Here is a 23,008-nt window from a genome sequence, read left to right as displayed (position 1 = left end):
CTGCAGCATAAATACTGGAGGCTGAGACAGGAGACACTGTGGCCCCATCCGAGGACACCCCCAAACAGGAAGGATATAACCCCACCCACTTTGCCAAAGTACAGCCCCCACACCACTAGAGGGATATCTTCAACCACCAACTTACCATCCTGAGACAAGGCTGAGTATAGCCCACAAAGATCTCCGCCACGGCACAACCCAATTTTTTTTTTTAATTTTACCTTTATTTAACCAGGCAAGTCAGTTAAGAACACATACTTATTTTCAATGACGGCCTGGGAACAGTGGGTTAACTGCCTGTTCAGGGGCAGAACGACAGATTTGTACCTTGTCAGCTCGGGGGTTTGAACACGCAACCTTCCGGTTACTAGTCCAACGCTCTAACCACTAGGCTACGCTGCCGAGGGGGGGGGGGGGCACCAACCCAGACAGGATGACCACAACAGTGAATCAACCCACTCAGGTGACGCACCCCCTGCAGGGACGGCATGAGAGAGCCCCAGTAAGCCAGTGACTCAGCCCCTGTAATAGGGTTAGAAGCAGAGGGGAACCGGCCAGGCAGGGACAGCAAGGGCGGTTCGTTGCTCCAGAGCCTTTCCGTTCACCTTCCCACTCCTGGGCCAGACTACACTCAATCATATGACCCACTGAAGAGATGAGTCTTCAGTAAACACTTAAAGGTTGAGACCGAGTTTGCGTCTCTGACATGGGTAGGCAGACCGTTCCATAAAAATGGAGCTCTATAGGAGAGCTCTGTAGGAGGTGCAACTCACACCACGGGAGCACAGGACTTGGTGGCTGGTTGGTTAAGGCGATGGACTACACTATTGAGTTGGAACCCCATCCGTGACACACAACATTGCTTCTTTTCTCCCTTGCATGGGCGACATGAAAGTAAAAACCCTGAAATAAAGCAGAACATGTGATAGCTTGCGCAAACAAGCTCAATAAAGATGGCAGCGGTGGGATTTGAACCCACGTCGCCTTAGAGACTGGAGCCTTAATCCAGCGCCTTAGACCGCTCAGCCACACTACCCAGCTCTGGCAAACTATTCACACTTTCTTGTCAGTTACCTAGAGCGTCTGCACTTCCTTGTATTTTAGTCTTCTTTTTCATTTTCTTCTTTAAAATCTTTATGTTTCTCATGTTGCTCTTGCGTCCTTCATCTTTTTTTGATTTTCTTTTTAAAAATCTTAATTTATCTGATGTTGCTCTTTCTTCCATTGTATAAACTTAGAAATAGTTTCTGCTTTTATGTCTGAAGCAGATTGAATTAGAAAAACACAGCAGATAATTGCAATAACAGACGTGGGATTTAGGGTAAAGGCTGGATTCCCTTTATTTGTCCGGTGTTCTTGGTGGCCTTGTTTGAAACTACATTACAGTTTTCTGTTGAGAAAAACTTGCAGCGGTGGACTTTGAACCCAAACCTCCGAAAGACTGGGTCCTTAAATCCAGTTCTCTGGACAGCTCGGCCACAGTACCAACTGTTAAAATGGACTGCTTGGTCGTCGCACAGACCATCACAACTTTCCTTTTTTCCAATCAAGGATTTGATGTGAACAACCACCGGTAGGAGGTGCAACTGCCACCGCGGGAGCACAGGACTTGGTGGCTGGTTGGTTAAGGCGATGGACTACACTATCGAGTTGGAACCCCATCCGTGACACACAACATTGCTTCTTTTCTCCCTTGCATGGGCGACATGAAAGTAAAAACCCTGAAATAAAGCAGAACATGTGATAGCTTGCGCAAACAAGCTCAATAAAGATGGCAGTGGTGGGATTTGAACCCACGCCTGCTTAGAGACTGGAGCCTTAAAACCTGTTAAAGATAGGGCTGACTACTGCCCCCTTTGGAGGAATTGCGTGCCCATAGTAAACAGAAAAAAAAATCTGTCAAAAATTGCTAATATATGTATATAATAATTATTATTGAATAGAAAATGCCTCCAGCTGTTTGCTTAGAAATTCTAGGGACAATTAGGAGGCCTGCGTCTTGTGACCGTAGCGTACGTGTAGGTATGTACGGCAGGACCAAATCAGAGAGATAGGTAGGAGCAAGCCCATGTAATGCTTTGTAGGTTAGCAATAAAACCTTGAAATCAGCCCTTGCTTTGACAGGAAGCCAGTGTAGAGAGGCTAGCACTGGAGTAATATGATCAAAAATGTTTTGGTTCTAGTCAGGATTCTAGCAGCCGTATTTAGCACTAACTGAAGTTTATTTAGTGCTTTATCCGGGTAGCCGGAAAGTAGAGCATTGCAGTAGTCTAACCTAGAAGTGACAAAAGCATGGATTCATTTTTCTGCATCATTTTTGGACAGAAAGTTTCTGATTTTTACAATATTACGTAGATGGAAAAAATCTGTCCTCGAAATGGTCTTGATATGTTCTTCAAAAGAGAGATCAGGGTCCAGAGTAACGCCGAGGTCCTTCACAGTTTTATTTGAGACGACTGTACAACCATTAAGATTAATTGTCAGATTCAACAGAAGATCTCTTTGTTTCTTGGGACATAGAACAAGCATCTCTGTTTTGTCCGAGTTTAATAGTAGAAAGTTTGCAGCCATCCACTTCCTTATGTCTGAAACACATGCTTCTAGCGAGGGCAATTTTGGGGCTTCACCATGTTTCATTGAAATGTACAGCTGTGTGTCATCCGCATAGCAGTGAAAGTTAACATTATGTATTCGAATAACATCCCCAAGAGGTAAAATGTATAGTGAAAATAATAGTGGTCCTAAAACGGAACCTTGAGGAACACCGAAATTTACAGTTGATTTGTCAGAGGACAAACCATTCACAGAGACAAACTGATATCTTTCTGACAGATAAGATCTAAACCAGGCCAGAACATGTCCGTGTAGACCAATTTGGGTTTCCAATCTCTCCAAAAGAATGTGGTGATCGATGGTATCAAAAGCAGCACAAAGGTCTAGGAGCACGAGGACAGATGCAGAGCCTCGGTCCGATGCCATTAAAATGTCATTTACCACCTTCACAAGTGCCGTCTCAGTGCTATGATGGGGTCTAAAACCAGACTGAAGCATTTCGTATACATTGTTTGTCTTCAGGAAGGCAGTGAGTTGCTGCGCAACAGTAGTCTAACCTAGAAGTGACAAAAGCATGTATTAGCTTTTCTGAATAATTTTGGGACAAAAAGTTTCTGATTTTTGCAATGTTACGAAGATGGAAAAAAAGCTGTCCTTGAAAAAGTATTGATATGTTTATCAAAAGAGAGTTCAGGGTCCAGAGTAACGCAGAGGTCCTTCACAGTTTTATTTGAGACGACTGTACAACCATTAAGATTAATTGTCAGATTCAACAGAAGATCTCTTTGTTTCTTGGGACCTTGAACAAGCATCTCTGTATTGTCCGAGTTTAAAAGTAAAACATTTGCTGCCATCCACTTCCTTATGTTTGAGACACAGGCTTACAGGGAGGGCAATTTTGGGGCTTCACTATATTTAATCAAAATGTACAGTTGTATTGTCCGCATAGCAGTGAAAGTGGACATTGTGTGTCCGAATGACATCACCTAGATATAGAATATATTGTGGCATACAGCAGGTCAGCCACCAGGGGGAGGCTCATCGACGCCTGGTAACAGATGGAGTATACATCACGAGGCGGTGGCTCCATCTGCTGGACGTGCCAGGTCTCGACGAGCTCTCCGGACAGGACTAATTGGGGCTGATTGGGAGCTAGTGAGTAATCAAGGGCGAATTTCTCACCAGCTGTGTGAGGCCCATAATGTTGCCAGAAGGGCCGTACACAGAGTGAGGACTAGGGGAAGTGAGGTGACTTCCATGTGGTTGGATACGGTTACCCGAGCTAAGCCGATGGAATTGAGTTTGTGTGACAGGATGCAGGAAGACCCGGAGCCCAGGAGAAGGTATCCCGGAGAGGGTCTCATGGGGGAGACCTTTTATTTATTTATTTTTTATTATTATTTAATAAACACCCTTGAAACCGAGCTAATCATACTCTGTCCGTGTCTGATCTATGTTAATGTCTTGACCAAACCCCCTGCGCTGGTCTAACACAATACAGTGAAAACAATAGTGGTCCTAAAACAGAACCTTGAGGAACACCGAAATGTACAACTCATTTGTCTGAGGACAAACCATCCACAGAGACAAACTGATATCTTTCCGACAGATAAGATCTAAACCAGGCCAGAACTTGTCCGTGTAGACCAATTTGGGTATCCAATCTCTCCAAAAGAATGTGGTGATCGATGGTGTCAAAAGCAGCACTAAAGTCTAGGAGCACGAGGACCGATGCAGAGCCTCGGTCTGACACATTTAAAAGGTAATTTACCACCTTCAAAAGTGCAGTCTCAGACCTATGATGGGGTCTAAAGCCAGACTGAAGTGTTTTGTTTACATTATTTGTCTTTAGGAAACAGCTTTTATTTTAATTGAGAGGAATGGGAGATATGATATAGGCAGATAGTTTTTTACATTTTCTTGGTCAAGGTTTGGCTTTTTCAAGAGGCTTTATTACTGCAACTTTTAGTGAATTTGGTACACATCCGGTGGATAGAGAGACGTTTATTATGTTCAACATAGGAAGACCAACCACAGGAAGCAGCTCTTTCAGTAGATTAGTTAGAACAGGGTCCAGTATGCAGCTTGAAGGTTTAGAGGCCATGACTATTTTCATGAATGTTTCAAGAAATACACTACTGGTCAAAAGTTTTAGAACACCTACTAATTCAAGGGATTTTATTCATCCTGTTTGGGTTAGGGGGCAGCATTTTCACATTCGGATGAAAAGCGTGCCCAGAGTAAAGTGCCTGCTATTCAGGCCCAGATGTTAATATATGCATATTATTAGTAGTATTGGATAGAAAACACTCTGAAGTTTCTAAAACTTGAATGATGTCTGTGAGTATAACAGAACTCATATGGCAGGCAAAAACCTGAGAAAAATCCAACCAGGAAGTGGGAAATCTGAGGTTTGTCGTTTTTCAACTCATTGCCTATCGAATATACAGTGTCTATGGGGTCAAATTGCACTTGCTAAGGCTTCCACTAGATGTCAACAGTCTTTAGAACCTTGTTTGAGGCTTCAACTGTGAAGTGGGGGGCGAATGAGAGGGGTTGAGTAAGATCTCTCCAAGAGTGCCATGAGCTGACCACGCTCGTTCACGTGAGAGGTAGCTTGCGTTCCATTGCAATTCTAAAGACAAAGGAATTCTCCGGTTGTAACATTATTGAAGATTTATGATAAAAACATCCTAAAGATTGATTATATACATCGTTTGACATGTTTCTACGGAATGTAACGGAACTTTTTGACTTTTCGTCTGCACCTAGTGATCGCGCCTTATGAAATTTGATTACTGGGCTAAACGCACAAACAAAAAGGAGGTATTTGGACATAGATATGGACTTGATCGAACAAATCAAACATTTATTGTGGAACTGGGATTCCTGGGAGTGCATTCTGATGAAGATCATCAAAGCTAAGTGAATATTTATAATGTTATTTCTGACTTCTGTTGACTACAACATGGCAGATATGTTTGGCTTGTTTTTGTGTCTGAGAGATGTACTCAGGTTATTGTATGGTGTGCTTTTTTCCGTAAAGTTTTTAAAAACTCTGACACAGCGGTTGCATTAAGGAGAAGTTTATCTATAATTCTGTGCATAATACTTGTATCTCTTATCAAAGTTTATTATGAGTATTTCTGTAAATAGATGTGACTCTCTGAAAATATGCCGGTTTTCGAGGCACAACATTAATGACCATAACGCGCCAATGTAAACTCAGATTTTTGGATATAAATATGAACTTTACCGAACAAAATATACATGTATTGTGTAACATGAAGTCCTATGAGTGTCATCTGATGAAGATCAACAAAGGTTAGTGATTCATTTGATCTCTATTTCTACTTTTTGTGACTCCTGTCTTTCGCTGGAAAATGGCTGTATGTGTTTTTGTGACTAGGCTCTGACCTAACATAATCATATGGTGTGCTTTCGCTGTAAAGCATTTTTGAAATCGGACACCATGTGTAGATTAACAAGAAGTCAAGCTTTAATGTGGTGTATTGCACATGTGAATGTTTGATAGTTAACTATTTCTAAAATATATTTTTTAATTTCGCGCTCTGCCTTTTCAGCGGATGTTGTCGAGGGGTTCCTAACAAGTTATTTTTTATTATTATCTACATTGTAGAATAATATTGAATACATCAAAACTATGTAAATAAGAAATATGTAATGTGTAGTAACCAAAACATGTAGTAACCAAAAAGCTATCAATATTTTATATTTGAGATTGATATTCGCCACCCTTTGGTAAAAGACCAAGTCCATATTGTGGAAGGAACAGCTCAAGCAAAGAGAAATGACAGTCCATCCTTACTTTAGGACATGAAGGTCGGTCCATCATTACTATAGGACATGAAGGTCAGTCCATCCTTACTTTAGGACATGAAGGTCAGTCCATCCTTACTTTAGGACATGAAGGTCAGTCCAACCTTACTTTAGGACATGAAGGTCAGTCAATACGGATTTTTCAAGAACTTTGAAAGTTTCTTCAAGTGCAGTCGCAAAAACCATCAAGCGCTATGATGAAACTGGCTCTCATGAGGACCGCCACAGGAAAGGAAGACGCAGAGTTACCTCTGCTGCAGAGGATAAGTTCACTAGAGTTACCATTCTCAGAAAATGCAGCCCAAATAAATGTTTGACAGAGTTCAAGTAACAGACACATTTTAACATCAATTGTTCAGAGGAGACTGTGTGAATCAGGCCTTTTTGGTCGAATATCTGCAAAGAAACCACTACTAAAGGACACCAATTAGAATTAGACTTGCTTGTGCCAAGAAACACAAGCAATTGACATTAGACCGGTGAAAATCTGTCCTCTGGCCTTATGAGTAGTAATTTGAGACTCTGTGTCTTTGTGAGACGCAGAGTAGGTAAATGGATGATCTCCCCATGTGTATTTCCCACCGTGAAGCATGGAGGAGGAGGTGTGGTGTCGTTGTGAAACGCAGAGTAGGTAAATGGATGATCTCCCCATGTGTAGTTCCCACCGTGAAGAATGGAGGAGGTGGTGTGATAGTGCTTTGCTGGTGACACTGTGATTTATTTAGAATTTAAGGCACACTTAACAAGCATGGCTACCACAGCATTCTGCAGCGATATGCCATCCCATCTGGTTTGGAATTCGTCAGACTATCATTTGTTTTTCAACAGGACAATGACCCAGGCTGTGTAAGGGCTATTTGACCAAGAAAGAGAGTGATGGAGTGCTGCATCAGATGACCTGGCCTCCACAATCCCCTGACCTCAACCAAATTGAGAAGGTTTGGAATGAGTTGGACTGCAGAGTAAAGGAAAAGCAGCCAACAAGTGCTCAGCATATGTGGAAACTCCTTCAAGACAGTTGGAAAAGTATTCCAGGTGACTTCCTCATGAAGCTGGTTGAGAGAATGCCAAGAGTGTGCAAAGCTGTCATCAAGGGTTGCTACTTTGAAGAATCTAAAATATATTTAGATTAGCTTCCGCCCCGGTAAACCCCTGCATTAACCCGTCTCTTTCTGTGTCCCTTGTAGCAGCTAGCTGACTAAGTTTTCAATTAATGCCTAGTCCACACGGAAAAGCAGGACATTCTCATTTTCAGCAGCGGCCAGTACCGCCGAGCAACCTATGTGAAGCTAGTCACAATAGTGGAATTTGTGGTTAGCCTTCAAAATAAAAGTCCTGCATTGAAACTGATGCAAACAGATACAAATAGTTGAATTATGCCATATCTGGGTCAGATAATGCATAACAAGTTTGGAATGTTATATAAATTCAACAAAATACAATAACTCTGGACTTCCGGCGCCGACAGAGATGGCCGCCTCACTTCGCGTTCCTAGTTTGATGTTCTGGTACAATAGCAGTAGTAGAAGGAGTTGGGGTTAATGTTCCGGCGCCGACAGAGATGGCCGCCTCGCTTTGCGTTCCTAGTTTGATGTTCTGGTACAGTAGCAGTAGTAGAAGGAGTTGGGGTTAATGTTCCGACGCCGACAGAGATGGGCGCCTCGCTTCTCGTTCCTAGTTTGATGTTCTGGTACAGTAGCAGTAGTAGAAGGAGTTGGGGTTTGATGCTCTGGTACAGTAGTAGAAGGAGTTGGGGTTTGATGCTCTGGTACAGTAGTAGAAGGAGTTGGGGTTTGATGCTCTGGTACAGTAGTAGAAGGAGTTGGGGTTTGACGCTCTGGTGTAGTAGTAGTAGTAGGAGTTGGGGTTTGATGCTCTGGTACAGTAGTAGAAGGAGTTGGGGTTGGATGCTCTGGTACAGTAGTAGTAGTAGAAGGAGTTGGGGTTTGATGCTCTGGTACAGTAGTAGTAGAAGGAGTTGGGGTTTGATGCTCTGGTACAGTAGTAGAAGGAGTTGGGGTTTGATGCTCTGGTACAGTAGTAGAAGGAGTTGGGGTTTGATGCTCTGGTACAGTAGGAATAGTAGAAGGAGTTGGGGTTTGATGCTCTGGTACAGTAGTAGTAGAAGGAGTTGTGGTTTGATGCTCTGGTACAGTAGTAGAATGAGTTGGGGTTTGATGCTCTGGTACAGTAGTAGTAGAAGGAGTTGGGGTTTGATGCTCTGGTACAGTAGTAGAAGGAGTTGGGGTTTGATGCTCTGGTACAGTAGTAGAAGGAGTTGGGGTTTGATGCTCTGGTACAGTAGGAATAGTAGAAAGGAGTTGGGGTTTGATGCTCTGGTACAGTAGTAGTAGAAGGAGTTGTGGTTTGATGCTCTGGTACAGTAGTAGAATGAGTTGGGGTTTGATGCTCTGGTACAGTAGTAGTAGAAGGAGTTGGGGTTTGATGCTCTGGTACAGTAGTAGAAGGAGTTGGGGTTTGATGCTCTGGTACAGTAGTAGAAGGAGTTGGGGTTTGATGCTCTGGTACAGTAGGAATAGTAGAAGGAGTTGGGGTTTGATGCTCTGGTACAGTAGTAGTAGAAGGAGTTGGGGTTTGATGCTCTGGTACAGTAGTAGTAGAAGGAGTTGGGGTTTGATGCAATGGTACAGTAGTAGAAGGAGTTGGGGTTTGATGCTCTGGTACAGTAGTAGAAGGAGTTGGGGTTTGATGCTCTGGTACAGTAGTAGTAGAAGGAGTTGGGGTTTGATGCTCTGGTACAGTAGTAGAAGGAGTTGGGGTTTGACGCTCTGGTACAGTAGTAGAAGGAGTTGGGGTTTGATGCTCTGGTACAGTAGTAGAAGGAGTTGGGGTTTGATGCTCTGGTACAGTAGTAATAGTAGAAGGAGTTGGGGTTTGATGCTCTGGTACAGTAGTAGAAGGAGTTGGGGTTTGATGCTCTGGTACAGTAGTAGAAGGAGTTGGGGTTTGATGCTCTGGACAGTAGTAGAAGGAGTTGGGGTTTGATGCTCTGGTACAGTAGTAGAAGGAGTTGGGGTTTGATGCTCTGGTACTGTAGTAGAAGGAGTTGGGGTTTGATGCTCTGGTACAGTAGTAGAAGGAGTTGGGGTTTGATGCTCTGGTACAGTAGTAGAAGGAGTTGGGGTTTGATGCTCTGGTACAGTAGTAGTAGAAGGAGTTGGGGTTTGACGCTCTGGTACAGTAGTAGAAGGAATTGGGGTTTGATGCTCTGGTACAGTAGTAGATGGAGTTGGGGTTTGATGCTCTGGTACAGTAGTAGAAGGAGTTGGGGTTTTATGCTCTGGTACTGTAGTAGAAGGAGTTGGGGTTTGATGCTCTGGTACAGTAGTAGAATGAGTTGGGGTTTGATGCTCTGGTACAGTAGTAGAAGGAGTTGGGGTTTGATGCTCTGGTACAGTAGTAGGAGTTGGGGTTTTATGCTCTGGTACAGTAGTAGAAGGAGTTGGGGTTTGATGCTCTGGTACAGTAGTAGTAGAAGGAGTTGGGGTTTGATGCTCTGGTACAGTAGCAGTAGTAGAAGGAGTTGGGGTTTGATGCTCTGGTACAGTAGTAGTAGAAGGAGTTGGGGTTTTATGCTCTGGTACAGTAGTAGAAGGAGTTGGGGTTTGATGCTCTGGTACAGTAGTAGAAGGAGTTGGGGTTTGATGCTCTGGACAGTAGTAGAAGGAGTTGGGGTTTGATGCTCTGGTACAGTAGTAGAAGGAGTTGGGGTATGATGCTCTGGTACTGTAGTAGAAGGAGTTGGGGTTTGATGCTCTGGTACAGTAGTAGAAGGAGTTGGGGTTTGATGCTCTGGTACAGTAGTAGAAGGAGTTGGGGTTTGATGCTCTGGTACAGTAGTAGTAGAAGGAGTTGGGGTTTGATGCTCTGGTACAGTAGTAGAAGGAGTTGGGGTTTGATACTCTGGTACAGTAGTAGGAGTTGGGGTTTGATGCTCTGGTACAGTAGTAGAAGGAGTTGGGGTTTGATGCTCTGGTACAGTAGTAGTAGAAGGAGTTGGGGTTTGATGCTCTGGTACAGTAGCAGTAGTAGAAGGAGTTGGGGTTTGATGCTCTGGTACTGTAGTAGAAGGAGTTGGGGTTTGATGCTCTGGTACAGTAGTAGAAGGAGTTGGGGTTTGATGCTCTGGTACAGTAGTAGAAGGAGTTGGGGTTTGATGCTCTGGTACAGTAGTAGAAGGAGTTGGGGTTTGATGCTCTGGTGTAGTAGTAGTAGTAGAAGGAGTTGTGGTTAATGTTCCGGCGCCGACAGAGATGGCTGCCTCGCTTCGCGTTCCTAGGAAACTATGCAGTTTTTTGTTTTTTTACGTGTTATTTCTTACATTAGTACCCCAGGTCATCTTAGGTTTCATTACATACAGTCGAGAAGTACTGAATATAACTAACTACTGAATATAAGATCAGCGTCAACTCACCATCAGTACGACCAAGAATATGTTTTATGCGACGCGGATCCTGTGTTCTGCCTTTCAAACAGGACAGCGGAATGGATCCCATGCTGCGACCCCAAAAAACGACTCAGAAAAAGAGGGAAACGAGGCGGTCTCCTGGTCAGACTCCGGAGACGGGCACACCGTGCACCACTCCCTAGCATTCTTCTTGCCAATTTCCAGTCTCTTGACAACAAGGTTGATGAAATCCGAGCAAGGGTAGCATTCCAGAGGGACATCAGAGACTGTAACGTTCTTTGCTTCACGGAAACATGGCTCACTGGAGAGACGCTATCCGATGCGGTGCAGCCAACGGGTTTCTCCACGCATGGCGACGACAGAAACAGACATCTTTCTGGTAAGAAGAGGGGTGGGGGCGTATGCCTTATGGCTAACGAGACATGGTGTGATGTAAGAAACATACAGGAACTCAAATCCTTCTGTTCACCTGATTTAGAATTCCTCACAATCAAATGTAGACCGCATTACCTACCAAGAGAATTCTCTTCGATTATAATCACAGCCGTATATATCCCCCCCCCAAGCAGACACATCGATAGCTCTGAACGAACTTTATTTAACTCACGACTGCGTGGCCACGCACGCCTCCAACTCAATCATCAAGTTTGCGGACGACACAACAGTGGTAGGCTTGATTGCCAACAACGACGAGACGGCCTACAGGGAGGAGGTGAGGGCCCTCGGAGTGTGGTGTCAGGAAAATAACCTCACACTCAACGTCAACAAAACTAAGGAGATGATTGTGGACTTCAGGTAACAGCAGAGGGAACACCTCCCTATCCACATCGAAGGAACAGTAGTGGAGAGGGTAGCAAGTTTTAAGTTCCTCGGCATACACATCACAGACAAACTGAATTGGTCCACTCACACAGACAGCATCGTGAAGAAGGCGCAGCAGCGCCTCTTCAACCTCAGGAGGCTGAAGAAATTCGGCTTGTCACCAAAAGCACTCACAAACTTCTACAGATGCACAATCGAGAGCATCCTGGCGGGCTGTATCACCGCCTGGTACGGCAACTGCTCCGCCCTCAACCGTAAGGGTTAGTGGGTAGTGAGGTCTGCACAACGCATCACCGGGGGCAAACTACCTGCCCTCCAGGACACCTACACCACCCGATGTTACAGGAAGGCCATAAAGATCATCAAGGACAACAAATCAAATCAAATCAAATTTTATTTGTCACATACACATGGTTAGCAGATGTTAAATGCGAGTGTAGCGAAATGCTTGTGCCTCTAGTTCCGACAATGCAGTGATAACCAACAAGTAATCTAACTAACAATTCCAAAACTACTGTCTTATACACAGTGTAAGGGGATAAGGAATATGTACATAAGGATATATAAATGAGTGATGGTACAGAGCAGCATACAGTAGATGGTAACGAGTACAGTATATACATATGAGATGAGTGTGTAGACAAAGTAAACAAAGTGGCATAGTTAAAGTGGCTAGTGATACATGTGTTACATAAGGATGCAGTCAATGATGTAGAGTACAGTATATACATATGCATATGAGATGAATAATGTAGGGTAAGTAACATTATATAAGGTAGCATTGTTTAAAGTGGCTAGTGATATATTTACATAATTTCCCATCAATTCCCATTATTAAAATGGCTGGAGTTGGGTCAGTTTCAATGACAGTGTGTTGGCAGCAGCCACTCAATGTTAGTGGTGGCTTTTTAACAGTCTGATGGCCTTGAGATAGAAGCTGTTTTTCAGTCTCTCGGTCCCAGCTTTGATGCACCTGTACTGACCTCGCCTTCTGGATGATAGCGGGGTGAACAGGCAGTGGTTCGGGTGGTTGATGTCCTTGATGATCTTTATGGCCTTCCTGTAACAACGGGTGGTGTAGGTGTCCTGGAGGGCAGGTAGTTTGCCCCCGGTGATGCGTTGTGCAGACCTCACTACCCTCTGGAGAGCCTTACGGTTGTGGGCGGAGCAGTTGCCGTACCAGGCGGTGATACAGCCCGCCAGGATGCTCTCGATTGTGCATCTGTAGAAGTTTGTGAGTGCTTTTGGTGACAAGCCGAATTTCTTCAGCCTCCTGAGGTTGAATAGGCGCTGCTGCGCCTTCTTCACGACGCTGTCAGTGTGAGTGGACCAATTCAGTTTGTCTGTGATGTGTATGCCGAGGAACTTAAAACTAGCTACCCTCTCCACTACTGTTCCATAGATGTGGATAGGGGGGTGTTCCCTCTGCTGTTTCCTGAAGTCCACAATCATCTCCTTAGTTTTGTTGACGTTGAGTGTGAGGTTATTTTCCTGACACCACACTCCGAGGGCCCTCACCTCCTCCCTGTAGGCCGTCTCGTCGTTGTTGGTAATCAAGCCTACCACTGTTGTGTCGTCCGCAAACTTGATGATTGAGTTGGAGGCGTGCGTGGCCACGCAGTCGTGGGTGAACAGGGAGTACAGGAGAGGGCTCAGAACGCACCCTTGTGGGGCCCCGTGTTGAGGATCAGCGGGGAGGAGATGTTGTTGCCTACCCTCACCACCTGGGGGCGGCCCGTCAGGAAGTCCCGTACCCAGTTGCACAGGGCGGGGTCGAGACCCAGGGTCTCGAGCTTGATGACGAGCTTGGAGGGTACTATGGTGTTGAATGCCGAGCTGTAGTCGATGAACAGCATTCTCACATAGGTATTCCTCTTGTCCAGGTGGGTTAGGGCAGTGTGCAGTGTGGTTGAGATTGCATCGTCTGTGGACCTATTTGGGCGGTAAGCAAATTGGAGTGGGTCTAGGGTGTCAGGTAGGGTGGAGGTGATATGGTCCTTGACTAGTCTCTCAAAGCACTTCATGATGACGGAAGTGAGTGCTACGGGGCGGTAGTCGTTTAGCTCAGTTACCTTAGCTTTCTTGGGAACAGGAACAATGGTGGCCCTCTTGAAGCATGTGGGAACAGCAGACTGGTATAGGGATTGATTGAATATGTCCGTAAACACACCGGCCAGCTGGTCTGCGCATGCTCTGAGGGCGCGGCTGGGGATGCCGTCTGGGCCTGCAGTCTTGCGAGGGTTAACACATTTAAATGTCTTACTCACCTCGGCTGCAGTGAAGGAGAGACCGCATGTTTCCGTTGCAGGCCGTGTCAGTGGCACTGTATTGTCCTCAAAGCGGGCAAAAAAGTTATTTAGTCTGCCTGGGAGCAAGACATCCTGGTCCGTGACTGGGCTGGATTTCATATTGTAGTCCATGATTGACTGTAGACCCTGCCACATGCCTCTTGTGTCTGAGCCATTGAATTGAGATTCCACTTTGTCTTTGTACTGACGCTTAGCTTGTTTAATAGCCTTGCGGAGGGAATAGCTGCACTGTTTGTATTCAGTCATGTTGCCAGACACCTTGCCCTGATTAAAAGCAGTGGTTTGCGCTTTCAGTTTCACGCGAATGCTGCCATCAATCCACGGTTTCTGGTTAGGGAATGTTTTTATCGTTGCTATGGGAACGACAACCACCCGAGCCACTGCCTGTTCACCCCGCTATCATGCAGAAGGCGAGGTCAGTACAGGTGCATCAAAGCTGGGACCGAGAGACTGAAAAACAGCTTCTATCTCAAGGCCATCAGACTGTTAAACAGCCACCACTAACATTGAGTGGCTACTGCCAACACACTGACACTGACTCAACTCCAGCCACTTTAATAATGGGAATTGATGGGAAATGATGTAAATATATCACTAGCCACTATAAACAATGCTACCTTATATAATGTTACTTAACCTACATTATTCATCTCATATGCATACGTATATACTGAACTCTATATCATCGACTGCATCCTTATGTAATACATGTATCACTAGCCACTTTAACTATGCCACTTTGTTTACATACCCATCTCATATGTATATACTGTACTCGACACCATCTACTGTATCTTGCCTATGCTGCTCTGTACCATCACTCATTCATATATCTTTATGTACATATTCTTTATCCCCTTACACTGTGTATAAGACAGTAGTTTTGGAATTGTTAGTTAGATTACTTGTTGGTTATCACTGCATTGTCGGAACTAGAAGCACAAGCATTTCGCTACACTCGCATTAACATCTGCTAACCATGTGTATGTGACAAATAAAATTAGATTTGATTTAATGAGTTCATTAATGAGTTCATTTGGTTCTCCATAATAGAGAGACCGCCTACATCAGTGAAGTTGATTTATACCTAATTATAAGGAGAAATCTCTGTTTAGGATGCTGACGTTACTGGTGTAACACAATACATACTGGTGCATTCCTGTAAAACATATGCATATTATTGTTGTATGACTATAATTCAAACAAATCACTAATATATTATAGAAGAGGCGTCACTACAGACCCTGGTTCGATTCCAGGCTGTATCACAACCGGCCGTGATTGGGAGTCCCACAGGGCGGCGCACAATTGGCCCAGCATCATCTGGGTTAGGGGTTGGCCGGGGTAGGCCGTCATTGTAAATAAAAATGTGTTCTTAACTGACTTGCCTAGATAAATCAAGATTAAACAATGACTGGTATATCAATCCAATCCAAAGTGACATCCTAACTAGCTGTAAAGTTAGGAGAGTCATAGATATATAGACATTATATACAAATAAAATCATTGATAGAAATAACATTTTCACAACAATCATTTTATTGATAAACACAAAAGGACAAGACCATCAATAGTGTGAAGAGATGCATTACATCTGGAGTATTGGGACAGTCAGACAGTAGTTGTAGATGGAACAGTCAGACAGTAGCTGTAGACGGAACAGTCAGACAGTAGCTGTAGACGGAACAGTCAGACAGTAGTTGTAGACGGAACAGTCAGACAGTAGTTGTAGACGGAACAGCCAGACAGTAGTTGTAGACGGAACAGTCAGACAGTAGTTGTAGACGGAACAGTCAGACAGTAGCTGTAGACGGAACAGTCAGACAGTAGTTGTAGACGGAACAGTCAGACAGTAGTTGTAGACGGAACAGTCAGACAGTAGTTGTAGACGGAACAGTCAGACAGTAGCTGTAGACGGAACAGTCCGACAGTAGTTGTAGACGGAACAGTCCATCCTAGCAGGCCACTTACTGAGACAATAGACCAACTCAGCTTCTCCTCATTTTCCCTGAAGTAGGAACTCATTCACTCCCCCTACCAGATTGTCCAAAACATTGGATTGGTGTGTGTGTATGTTACAGTGTGAAGGCGCCTACTCCATAACAGTGGTAGAACACATAGACATGTCTTCTGAAGGGGTCCACTATGAGGTAGGAGAATGACTGATCCTCTTCTTCTCTGTCTGGGTAACACACACCGGATGCATCCTGAAGAGAACACAGGATAAGATACGGCTGAGAGTCTCTCTCTCTCAATTTCAATATCATTTCAATTTAAAGGGCTTTATTGGCATGGGAAACATTGTGTTTACATTGTCAAAGCAAGTGAAATAGATAATGAACAAAAGGGAAATAAACAATAAAAACTGAACAGTAAACATTACACTCATTACACAAAAGAATAGAGACATTTCAAATGTGTTATATGTCTATATTTATTATTTTACCTTTATTTTACCAGGCAAGTCAGTTAAGAACAAACTTATTTTCAATGACGGCCTGGGAACAGTGAACTGCCTGTTCAGGGGCAGAACGACAGATTTGTACCTTGTCAGCTCGGGGATTCGAACTTCCAACCTTTCGGTCCAACCTTTCGGTTACTAGTCCAACATTCTAACCACTAGGCTACCCTGCCGCCCCAGTGTTTTAATGATGTGCAAATAGTTAAAGTACAAAAGGGAAATATAGGTTGCATTTCCAATGGTGTCTGATGATAATTATCTTTCAATAGCAGAGTAATAATAATATAATGTTACCAAAGCAGAGACTTTGATGACAGTGGAAACCACACTGATCTCCTTGCTCTCTGGATTCTTCTGAACACTGGAACACAAAGCATCACAGACACCATCTACTAGTGCAGGGGTGTATGGTGTGGTGTGGGTGTATGGTGTGTGTGTGTGTGTGTATGGTGTGTGTTTAGGGTGTGTATATATAGGGTGTGTGTGTATGTGTGTGTGTTTGTGTGCTGTACGGTGTATGTTTATGGTATGGTGTGTGTGGTGTATGTTTATGGTGTGGTGTATGGTGTGTGTGTACGGTGTATGGTGTGGTGTGGTGTACGGTGTGGTATACGGTATGGTGTGTATGGTGTGGTGTACGGTGTGGTGTATGGTGTGGTGTACGGTATGGTGTGTATGGTGTGGTGTACAGTGTGGTGTACGGTATGGTGTGTATGGTGTGGTGTACGGTGTGGTGTATGGTGTGGTGTATGGTGTGTATGGTGTACGGTGTGTACGGTGTGGTGTATGGTGTGGTGTACGGTGTGGTGTATGGTGTGGTGTATGGTGTGGTGTACGGTGTGGTGTATGGTGTGGTGTACGGTGTGGTGTATGTTGGGGTGTATGGTGTGAGTATGGTGTGGTGTACTGTGTCTGTATACCTGACCAGATCCCTATAAATGGTTCTGGTGGTGTCTATGTAGGGGTTGATGGTGTCTTCATACTGACACAGCTCTCCTCCCAGAGTCATGTGTTTAAACACTAGGAACAGGAACTCTCTCCTCTCCATCACTCCATACTCCTCACTGCCATCCTCCTGCAACATCTACACACACACACACACACACACACACACACACACACACACACACACACACACACACACACACACACACACACACACACACACACACACACACACACACACACACACACACACACACACACACACACACACACACACACACACACACACACACACACACACGACATTATGATAGCATAATAGGAGCATAAAGACTATTAAGTGGCATAAATAGCGTTAATGTGTGTGTGTTTGTGAAGGTGTGTGTGTATTGTGTGCATATGTTACCTGTCTCAGTAGGTCGTAGTCAGGGTGTGTGTCATGGAAACATTTGGTGATGTGTCCAGAGGATGTGATGATTCCACTGGAGTAGAGAGGGTCAAACATCTCCATACTGACCTTACTGCACGGCACTACCTCTGCCTGTACACACACCACCTCACCCTCTGGAACACACACACTGTACTGATGGAAGACAGGCTCCTGACCAATGATTTCGTGTTTTTTTACACTGATCTTAACTTTTTTTACATAACGTCTCTGCCATCATTACCTATGACTGAAAACAGCGTCTGGACATCAGAACAGCGATCACTAACCTCAATAAGTTGGCAGCTCTGGCCGTTCGGCTTACCCCGGACTCTAAAGAGGCAAGAAGGGCCGCGACACGACAAGACTACGTCCATCTACCCCACCACTGTTTTGTTGGCAAATGTGCAGTCACTGGAGAACAAACTGGGTGAGCTCCGTTCCAGACTATCTTATCAACGACACCTGAAAAACGGTAATGTCCTCTGTTTCTTGGAGCCGTGGCTGAACGAGGGCATTGATGTACAACTTAATAGTTTTTCTATGCATCATCAAGATCGTCAAGACCAGACGGCAGACTCGGGTAAGGCTAGAAAGGGAGGGGTGTGTCTTTGTTAACAATAGCTAATGTTAAGAAAGTCTCAAGATTTTGCTCGTCTGAGTTAGAATACCTCATGATAAGCTGCAGACCATACTATTTACCTGGAGAGTTCAGATATATTTTTCATAGTGGTCTATTTACTACCAAAAACCGATGCTGGCACTAAGACAGGACTCAATGAGCTGTACAGGGCCATAAGCAAACAAGGAAATGCACATTCAGATGCAGCATTTCTCATGGCCAGTGATTTTATTGCAGAACACTGAAATCTGTTTTACCTCATCTTTACCAGCATGTAACCTGTGCAACTGGAAGCGAAAAAACATGTGACAATTCTCTTCAGGGTTAGGAGAGTTTGTAAACCAATTAAGTGGAAGGCCGACAACAAGATCACACCAGAGAGAGCTCTTTCGAACAGGACAGTGCCCGAATGTTTGTTTCTAGACCACCCAGGCCGCAGGCGTGGTCCAGGACAGCAGGGTTCGGTACACAAATCGGATTCTCGGTAGATCAGGGTCCAAAACCGCCAACAGTCCAAACAGTCCAGGTCATACACGGTAAATCCATCAGATATATTATCACTTCCTCTTTCTCAATGGTTCACAGGTCCACAGCTCCTTGCTCTCTCTCTCTTCCTGGTGTGGCTTGACCCGTAATATGTGGGTCGGCCCCACCTTGCTAGCGTTCCCTTTGCTTCTGGGTATTGTCGTTTTTGGCGGTCGACTATTTTGGGATCTGTAGTTCTTGTAGGGGTGGCCATTTTGTGCTTTGTAGTTCACCATCTGGCCATCCCTTAGTGAGAAGTCAGAGCCTGTGTATTAGTTCTGCCCTCACATATCTGCCATTTATCACTCGGCCCCCTTCTTTGCCATTAACTCTAGATCACCTTTACTCCACACAGAGAAACGCATACAAGGCCCTCCCTCGCCTTCCCTTCAGCAAATCAGACCATAACGCAATCCTCCTGATTCCTGCTTACAAGCAAAAACTCAAACAGGATGTACCGGAAGTGGTCCGATGAAGCGGTTGCTAAGATACAGGACTGTTTTGCTAGCACAGACTGGAATATGTTCCAGAATTCATCCGATAATATTTACATCAGTCTCCTTCATTAATAAGTTCATCGACAACATTGTCTCCATTTACATTTACATTTACATTTAAGTCATTTAGCAGACGCTCTTATCCAGAGCGACTTACAAATTGGTGCATTCACCTTATGACATCCAGTGGGACAGTCACTTAACAATAGTGCATCTAAAACTTAGGGGGGTGGGGTGAGAGGGATTACTTAACCTATCCTAGGTATTCCTTAAAGAGGTGGGGTTTCAGGTGTCTCCGGAAGGTGGTGATTGACTCCGCTGTCCTGGCGTCGTGAGGGAGTTTGTTCCACCATTGGGGGGCCAGGGCAGCGAACAGTTTTGACTGGGCTGAGCGGGAGCTGTACTTCCTCAGTGGTACATACATACCCCAACCACCGTACATACATACCCCAACCAGAAGCCATGGATTGCAGGCAGCATCCGCACTGACCAATCGGTTAGAGCTGCCGCTTTCAAGGAGCGGGACATTAACCCGGACAATTATAAGAAATTACACTACGACCTCTGACGAGCCATCAAACAGGCAAGGCATCAGCAATAGTCTTGGTAGCCATTTTCCATAGATTAGGGCCTAATGAATTGATTTCAATTGACCTATTTCCTTATATGAACTGTAACTCATGAAATTGTTGAAGTTGTCATGTTGAGTTTATATTTTTGTTCAGTATAGATGCCTATAGGCTATCTAAGTTAACTTATTTCCTTTGATCTGCATGTTTCTTTACTTGATTTAGTTTTATTATATTTACAATGTCACTTTGATTCCTTTACAATGTCACTTTGATTCCTTTACTATGTCACTTTGATTCCTTTACTATGTCACTTTGATTCCTTTACAATGTCACTTTGATTCCTTTACAATGTCACTTTGATTCCTTTACTATGTCACTTTGATTCCTTTACTATGTCACTTTGATTCCTTTACAATGTCACTTTGATTCCTTTACTATGTCACTTTGATTCCTTTACTATGTCACTTTGATTCCTTTACTATGTCACTTTGATTCCTTTACTATGTCACTTTGATTCCTTTACAATGTCACTTTGATTCCTTTACTATGTCACTTTGATTCCTTTACAATGTCACTTTGATTCCTTTACTATGTCACTTTGATTCCTTTACTATGTCACTTTGATTCCTTTACAATGTCACTTTGATTCCTTTACTATGTCACTTTGATTCCTTTACTATGTCACTTTGATTCCTTTACAATGTAACTTTGATTCCTTTACTATGTCACTTTGATTCCTTTACTATGTCACTTTGATTCCTTTACAATGTCACTTTGATTCCTTTACTATGTCACTTTGATTCCTTTACTATGTCACTTTGATTCCTTTACTATGTCACTTTGATTCCTTTACTATGTCACTTTGATTCCTTTACTATGTCACTTTGATTCCTTTACTATGTCACTTTGATTCCTTTACTATGTCACTTTGATTCCTTTACTATGTCACTTTGATTCCTTTACTATGTCACTTTGATTCCTTTACTATGTCACTTTGATTCCTTTACTATGTCACTTTGATTCCTTTACTATGTCACTTTGATTCCTTTACAATGTCACTTTGATTCCTTTACTATGTCACTTTGATTCCTTTACTATGTCACTTTGATTCCTTTACTATGTCACTTTGATTCCTTTACTATGTCACTTTGATTCCTTTACTATGTAACTTTGATTCCTTTACTATGTCACTTTGATTCCTTTACTATGTCACTTTAATTCCTTTACTATGTCACTTTGATTCCTTTACTATGTCACTTTGATTCCTTTACTATGTCACTTTGATTCCTTTACTATGTCACTTTGATTCCTTTACAATGTCACTTTGATTCCTTTACTATGTCACTTTGATTCCTTTACTATGTCACTTTGATTCCTTTACTATGTCACTTTTGTTGCCATTTTACTGTGTGAGAAGCCTGTCAATAAAACATTTCATTTGATTTGACTATTTATTTTTTGTCACCTGTTGATCCAGGTAACCAGGACTGGCCCTCACTATCTGATATTTTACACACACACACACACACACACACACACGCACGCACGCACGCACGCACGCGCGCGCGCACGCACGCACGCACACATACACACACACACACACAATAATTTACAGTATTTATAAATACTTATAGAAAATACCCAACTGTTTTTCAAATGAACATGGCATCCAACGTATCTTAAATAATACAAATAGATCCAAATAAGTGGTGACAGGGAGTATGCCGCCATTGGCTTGACGCTGAAAAAGCATCTTGCCTCCGATTGGCAGCTGTAGTGTAGCGGGTTGGGAGAGGGACGGTAGGCTGCGTGAGGAAAACGGCACGTGACTGGCAGGACCAAGGCTGCTGCTTGACAAATTGTCATATCACGCCATGAATGAGGCAATTGGCAAAAAAAACTATTGCACAGCGTGCGACCACTCTGGAGGGACACAGGCCTTCGGATTGCTAACTGAGTAGAGGTGATAGAGGTGACATGACATACCCAGAGTAACCCAGGCTCCAGCCTCCATCTTCCTGAGGTTGGTCAGCACACAGGGGTCTCTGAAGAAACTCTTGACACACACACACACACACACACACAGACATTACTATTGGCCCTTTACAAGGTGCAGTGCCTGGAAACAAACGTGTGTGTGTGTACGTTAACTCACCAGAGTAAAGTCGTGGCTGTTGTATGGGTAGAAGTTCTGGTCAAAGCTGAAGGCCTGGGCTGAGATGCGCCCTAGCATGGACCTGACACACACACACACACACACACACACACACACACACACACACACACACACACACACACACACACACACACACACACACACACACACACACACACACACACACACACACACACACACACACACACACACACACACACACACACACACACACTAATCCATTAGCTGGTTTCACTAGAGAACTGACACACTGATATACCTAGCTAGTTTGTCTTGTCTACATAGCTGGTCGGCTAATGTTAGTAACAGTAGCTAGCTAGGATGATGTTGATAACTATAGCTAACTAGCTATAAACATAGACAAATAAATGACACAAAACCATAAGATCTATAACTTAACCATTTCATGAGTAGTTGTAGCGTGCTTTTGTCCTGAAGGAAGGAAAATGTCTTGGTTGGGAGGAGGTTGAAGGAAAACTTAGTCTCAGATGCCATGTCGACCGTCGGGTTGTTGATGTCTATTGGTCACCATGGCGACGGAACCAACCAAAAGGCGCGTTCGTAAATTCTCTGGCGCTATGGAAAGCCAAAATGTTCAGATCGTCCTACATGGAATTCGTCTTAACACTTGTAATTAACATTTTTCACAAGCTATTTTAGGAGTCAAAAGTAATTTTTACATTACACCTGTCCAGTGTGTATTTACAGGTGATTAGAACGCTTGTTATGGGCATTTTTACATATATTCAATACACCTGTCCAGTGTGTATTTACAGGTGATTAGAACGCTTGTTATGGTCATTTTTACATATATTCAATACACCTGTCCA

General features: G+C 43.8%; 1 protein-coding gene and 1 non-coding gene across 3 annotated transcripts; both read right to left on the bottom strand.

The window, feature by feature from the left end:
* Positions 1-954: 954 nt before the first annotated feature.
* Positions 955-1,036, bottom strand: trnal-aag. The gene has a single exon. It is a non-coding gene; the product is annotated as a tRNA-Leu (tRNA).
* A 14,433-nt stretch (positions 1,037-15,469) lies between these two features.
* Positions 15,470-22,730, bottom strand: cfap300 (cilia and flagella associated protein 300). 2 transcript variants are annotated; one of them, XM_046331129.1, is made up of 7 exons: positions 22,579-22,730; positions 22,158-22,239; positions 21,989-22,058; positions 17,766-17,923; positions 17,335-17,498; positions 16,709-16,775; positions 15,470-16,160 (listed from the first exon to the last, which is right to left on the bottom strand). In XM_046331129.1, exons 1-7 carry the CDS (start codon positions 22,671-22,673, stop codon positions 16,029-16,031), a joined length of 768 nt encoding a protein of 255 aa, XP_046187085.1. In that variant the 5' UTR covers positions 22,674-22,730; the 3' UTR covers positions 15,470-16,028. The 2 variants fall into 2 exon arrangements, with proteins under 2 accessions (XP_046187085.1, XP_046187093.1); XM_046331137.1 differs by lacking the exon at positions 16,709-16,775 and having other exon boundaries at positions 16,026-16,160.
* Positions 22,731-23,008: the final 278 nt, after the last annotated feature.

The sequence above is a fragment of the Oncorhynchus gorbuscha genome, linkage group LG02 (assembly GCF_021184085.1).
Source record: "Oncorhynchus gorbuscha isolate QuinsamMale2020 ecotype Even-year linkage group LG02, OgorEven_v1.0, whole genome shotgun sequence".
In the NCBI taxonomy this organism is placed as follows: Eukaryota; Metazoa; Chordata; class Actinopteri; order Salmoniformes; family Salmonidae; genus Oncorhynchus; species Oncorhynchus gorbuscha.
Note: the sequence above shows the minus strand (reverse complement) of the source record. Positions and strands in the feature narration are given on the sequence as shown.